A 6,139-nucleotide genomic window follows, 5' to 3' on the forward strand; every position below is an offset into this window, starting at 1 on the left:
CTCACGCAAATATGCCGTCTTGGTAGAAGTAAAAATCAAGTGTTTGAAAGGTTATAAGGCGAAGAACAATTTTTATCACGCATGCCTAACACGGTTTAGATATTATTGACCCTGCACGCTAATACCAAAGGCTGTTTTCAAACAGTAGAGAAGATAACTCCTATGAACAATGAACTTGCGTGATCAATAAACAATTCAGACGAAAACAGGTTAATAGTATTATATTATAATATTAATAATACATAATAATATTAAGGGGAAATTTGTCCTTGATTTAATGACACAACAACTCGCTGCTAACGCAAACTAGACGATAGTAAGTAAGCATATCAACATAGCCTAGTACTTGGAAGGGATGAGCTAACAGGAAAAATATCGATATTTGGAAATACAACTAGTAAGGAGATGACATCGACAGTTGGAAAGTCTGAGCTACCCAAATTCCAAAATTTGACGCAATATGAAATGCGAATAACTGCAAGAAAATACCTAAATTACAAAACAGGTACCAACCAATGAATGGGGTGCACGCTTTAAAACATAAAATGCGCCTTTGAAAGAGATGGATGTAATCAGCACAAGGTGGGACATCGATGACTGTCACAAAAATTCATTCATTAGCATTTAGTTCTTTGGAAATTTGGCATTTAAAAACCAAATGCTGTTCTTACACTGGAAATGCATAAACTTTGTGGCAATAAGTCCCAATTAACGTAATAAAAATACTTCATTAGCCAACACTAGTAATCATCACGATTGATGCCATGCTGACATTAGTGGTGATCTAATAATGGCACGTATGTCCGTGAAGTGTTTTATTTTTGTCAACTACAGTGTGTCACATACTCCGCGGTCTTTCGAATCATTCATAAGTATCTGCTGATGACTGTATCCTATACCGCTTCTGTTGCTACTACAACCTATTTGGCCTTTTTAAAACTGCTTTTTAGGTATACAACCTATCATATTTAGCCTTTTTAGATGGAAAGGGAGTGTCTACAAAGTCATCTGGTTCGAATTTATAATATTTTCAATCCTATACGCGATTATTTCATTGATATATCGCCTCGCACTAGATGAACCCTCTAAAAGGTAATAAATTCTTCCTTTACCATCCAGTGTGTACCTGGTTTTTTGGCCTGTTTTGTCGCAAGATTCTGTTTTTTAAAACGTTTTCACAATTATATTTCCAAATCTTTATCCATGTGTGATGGCATTCCATTTCAATAACTTCAAAATACAAAGTTGCGTTCACACCTTATAAACTGCAGGACATTTGAACGTTTTTGCCTTCACTGTGAAAAGCTATGCGAAATCTTCCCAGTGGGTTTTGTGTTGGGTTTCTACGTAAACACCATTGTCCGACGGTGGTGGGAGCAGTTCTGCGCCGTCCCTTGGCCCGATTCCCTCGTTCTCTTTATTAATGCTTACGCGCATTCTACAACGGAACGCGCTCGCATGCAACGGCGCACCTTCATTCGTTACGTCAACCTCTCCTTTTGCCTCACTACCCGGAATATTTCCTCCCGCGCCCGACTTCGATTCCCGACGCTGGAAACTCTTATCACAGCTGGTTCGTATGGCGCTTTGAAATAATTGTTGTTTTGTTCTTTGACATGCTGCAATGAAAGCTACAGGTTTTCAATCACGGCGACTACTTCTTGGACTCAGGGTCGTTCATTTTTTGGGGATGTCTACTGCTTTCCGACCATACTTGTCTCACTATGAGCTCTTAAAGTTTGTCACTTCTTTTACCCACAGTTAGTTTGCCTCGTGCCAATTCAAATGTACATTTTTGGACTCATTCTTTATGCATATATTCAAAAACAATATTTGAAGCAGCTTTACTGTACGCATTCTCCCCCCTTTTCCGGTCTACTAAATTTAAACCAAGAATTGGAACCCGATTTATGCGTACGCGCTTACTCCATCAATGCGAAAAAAGTGTCCATCTTCTCAATTTCTGGATCTATTCGTCATATAAAACAAAACGGCAAATTCTAAACTAGATTGGAGTTTTTGTATTTTGTTAATTCTAGAAATTTATGCTGGTACTTCCCTTCATTTTTGTCATTTTTCATATGAGTAATGCTCAGTTGCCCAGGCTATCATTTCGCCTCTTTCCAGGAAGTTTTAGATGTCGGCGTTTGCATAGCATAGGACAGATATCAATAATTTGTGCATTCTTATCGAAAAAAACTAACAATATGTTTGAAATACCACTTTTTTCTCAAGAAGGTAATCATTAGTACTTTGGCGCAGTTACTTTTGCCCACCAATTCATTATCACTGAGACTCATGATAAAGCAAAAGACTTTTTCAATTAACGGAACTGTTATCGTTTAAATGGCAGATTACATTTGGAATCCCGATATTTAAGTGCCAACAGTAAACACTTCCTCAATCCTTTTAACATAATGAGTAGTTTCCTTTTATGGTAATATTCACAATAAGACCTGTCTACTTCCTTTGCCGGATCCCGCGCTCACGCAAGTCAGTACATGCGTTAAAGTTGAGGTCACGCGACAGCACACAGTTGTGCATTGGGACTTGTGAGTTGACTCCACACACACAGTAATGGCCTCACATTCGACTCGAACCAGAACTTTCGACTTTGTGGAGAAAGAGAATGAATTCCCAGGCGTGATAATTGGATTGATGTACTTATACGCTTCTCTCAACATCAACTATTCAATCTCTAGGACGCTTCAACATAGACATTTTGGCACGGCTGAGCCATCCTAGGGCAACCTGATGGAAGCTGTCTTGGTAGTAAGGATACATCAGATTGTTGGGGTCAAAAATGCCCTTGAACGCCTTGTCACCATCTCCATCGAAAAATTTGCTACGTCTCACAACATTTATACATCGATTGTCCATCCAAGATCAGGTGCTCACGTGCTGGACTACCGTTCACAAGGATCACGATTGTATTGTGAACCGGCAGCCACCTAAACTAAGATCTTCACTGATAGCTGTATGGGCGTCCGAGAGGATGTCGCATTCATTGCATGCAGGTACAGACTCACTATCTTGATTGCTGGTCTGTGGATTGGCCCGCATGTGACATGCGGGCTGGCTCTTACCAGTTGTAAAAGAACGCACTTAGTACATACCAGAGAAGTATCAATTTTTGGGGAGTGTCTATGAATTTAAGTCGAAATTTGTTCCTAACCTTAGGCTTGGAATCGCGAGGTCGGATAGTTTTCCACAATTGTCTAATTAATAAACTCATGTTTTCCAATCTATCCTGAAGGTCTGATCACACCAGAAGAATTGCGTCGCTATCGGCAGAGCGCTTTTGACAGCATGAAACCAATGAATTTTCTGCCGCTGTGTTGGGCCCAAGAGCTGGTCGCAGAGATGTATCAAGAGAAGAACATTGTTTTCGATCGAGCTGTCGAACTGTTGACAGCCGAAATTGGGGCCTATCGAGACACTCTTTTTCAACTAAGTATCTATGATTGGATAAACGTTCCGCTTGTGTATACTCAGGTAATTTGTTCCACCGTCCCAGTGTGCACACAAGAAGGAATCTTTCCTCTATCAGATGAGAAAAGTGGGGCAACAAATTCCTTTCCAGGTAGCAACACTGATTGTCTACGCCTACTTCATTGTGGCTCTTTTCGCATGGCAGTATCTTGACCCGAACCAGAAATACAAACACATCAGTGTGGATCTTTACGTGCCGATTTTCGGCCTACTTCGCTTTCTGTTCTACATGGGCTGGCTCAAGGTAAGTGGGAAGAAGATGGGAATTCGGGGAACTCTAGCTAGCCCTGAAGGCCCTACAATGTGCACGAGTATGGCATATCCGAAAGAGTTGGAAGACTAGTAGCATAAGTAGCCTGAATGTAACTGCATGCTATCGGCGTGTAGGCCGAAGTCAAATATAAAACCACCTACTTACGATCGAGCTCTTTTGCTTCCAACCTTTTCTAGGTCGCGGAGACGCTTATCAGTCCATTCGGAGAAGATGAGGACGACTTTGAAATTGAGGAATACATTGAACGTAATGTCCAGGTAATTCTAAGTAGATTGGCCCAATACCCATTGTTCTGAAATTTTGAGCCTAAACGATCTGCAGAATAGACTTGAGCTGACCGGCGCTTGACTTTTTCTGTGGATAGGCAAACGTGGGTTTTACGCCCTGGCTCATAAGACCGCTCATCACCTAACGCTCTTCCACACAGATGCCACTGTAGCCTACCGTCTTGATTAACGGGGTATAGATGGGTTTACAGCACATCCGCGGATATTACTCACAGGGCAAACTTTTCGGCCACTTCTTTACTCATCCATGCAGAAGTAAAAAGATCCAATCTGAGTTGGCATTCAACGAATCTCACTGTGGTGTCATGAAACGACCATCATCTCATCTCCCTTCAGTTTACGAACTTCTGGGACCGGGCCTACAACGGTGAGATACCACCAGTTGTGCACGATGCCTACTGGGACACAGAGGACATCAATCTGCCTGACCGGATCTCAATGGTGGAAGGCAGTGGAGCTCGGCAGCGCAGTATCTCCTCTGTCAGTGAGGACCCTCTTCGCGGCTCTCTCGCCAATGTCGACTTTACCAAATATCGTAAAATGTCCGTCTTCGTTCGTTAGTCGTCTTGCGTTCACCCGCAGTCGACGCATTGCCATTTTTGTTAGTTTCGATTCCTGTTTGATGACTATGGCTGTGCTGTTAAGGTGAGGCTGTGCGGCCCTCCATGATTTAAAGCAAAATTGTGAAGTAGATCGTCAAAGTATCTTACTTGTGTAATGTTTTTGGAAGATAAGTTTTCCATTTCTCTGCTTTTTAAAATTACCGGAAAATCGAGTAACCAATGCCCTCGAGGATGTACTTCCTGCAAACAAAATCAACCTCTAGAGAGGTTTAATTTAAGTTCATTTAATTGTTAAATAGGGTGCATTGTAGCCCCTGCATAAAACTCAGAACTTCCAACCGACATACCTTGAAATGGGTGGTCGGCTAGGCATGATCTGCATCACGCAAATAAAGCCTAATTAACATCAATGAAGAAGTGATTATGTAAATGTGGTAACCCAGGATGTCTTCTCTGCGCGAATGACTTGAATGAAAACGAAAAAAGACATAACCCTCAGACAGGATATGCGAATTCAACACACAGCAAGGATTGAGGCTACTGGCACGGTTTAGAAGCCAGCCCACCTCATGAAGGTACAATGAAGGAGCACCTAAGTGGCCCCATTACCAAGACGGAGAGCTAAACAACCATCGTGTTACGTAGCCCCTCTCCTTAGATCGTCGTTCTCGGCGAACCCCTTGATCTACCTCCCGTCCCAGCTATCGCAACGTAGGCGGCGCTATGAGGAAGCACCCACAAGCTAACCGTGGCATTCATCGAATTTCCATGCAAGTGAGGAGATGCTTGACCACAACGTCACTGATCGCTCTCGGCAATACTACTGAATCTGGAGTTTCTTGCTATATGGGGACAGGAGCAATGTACTGGCTATCACACGCGCCTAGAGCCGTGGGGACACCGGTCCAAAAGCAGAGTCATATAACCAAGGGCGAGAGGTAACATAATTCCTAGGGGGTAGGGTTTCGCTTCTACTCCTCCTTACCACATTGTTCTCACTTCAGAGCTGTCAGCCATACCTACATGGTTTCTGTCCAATTAGTAGGGAAGTGGAGGAGGTATTGCGTTCCCACACATTTGACATTTTCATGCAGGTACGGCAATCGGCTCCGTAGCAAAACTTTTCCAGATGATTCACGGCTAGTGCCGCTTCCGTTGTTAATGGCCTTCCTGCAGAACACGGGACTGGGGTAGGTGCCGAAGGTAGACGCCACAGTCAGCCCTTTTGTTATGGGTCATTATCGACTCTCCCATCCGTAGTTTATGCACTTCTTCTGCTCTGCGAAGATTTATCACTCAGCAGCAGAGATTGGGGTAGATGCCCTTTAAGATGGGATTCGCTTTCCGCTACCAGTAATGTAACGCCCCGAGACTTGTCCAAAGACGAAAGAAGGCAGAGTACTCGGGTAGAATATACTTAAGAAGCACACAAAAGTGACTGGGGCTACTGACGAGGCCCAGATGCCAGTCCACCCCGCGAAGGTATAATGGGGGCACCCCTAAGTGTCCCTTTGCCAAAACCG

At 43.1% G+C, this 6,139-nt stretch overlaps 1 protein-coding gene across 1 annotated transcript; it reads left to right on the forward strand. All coding sequences in view use genetic code 11, as the record gives it.

Moving 5' to 3' along the window:
- Positions 1 to 882: 882 nt before the first annotated feature.
- Positions 883 to 4,614, forward strand: EGR_01231 (Bestrophin-3; the record flags this gene model as incomplete). Its single annotated transcript, XM_024490480.1, has 7 exons — positions 883 to 950; positions 982 to 1,092; positions 1,272 to 1,573; positions 3,257 to 3,495; positions 3,584 to 3,736; positions 3,943 to 4,023; positions 4,390 to 4,614. 7 exons carry the CDS (start codon positions 883 to 885, stop codon positions 4,612 to 4,614), a joined length of 1,179 nt encoding a protein of 392 aa, XP_024355299.1.
- Between the last annotated feature and the right edge of the window lie 1,525 nt (positions 4,615 to 6,139).

This window comes from Echinococcus granulosus (genome assembly GCF_000524195.1).
Source record: "Echinococcus granulosus chromosome Unknown EG_S00004, whole genome shotgun sequence".
Classification (NCBI taxonomy): Eukaryota; Metazoa; Platyhelminthes; class Cestoda; order Cyclophyllidea; family Taeniidae; genus Echinococcus; species Echinococcus granulosus.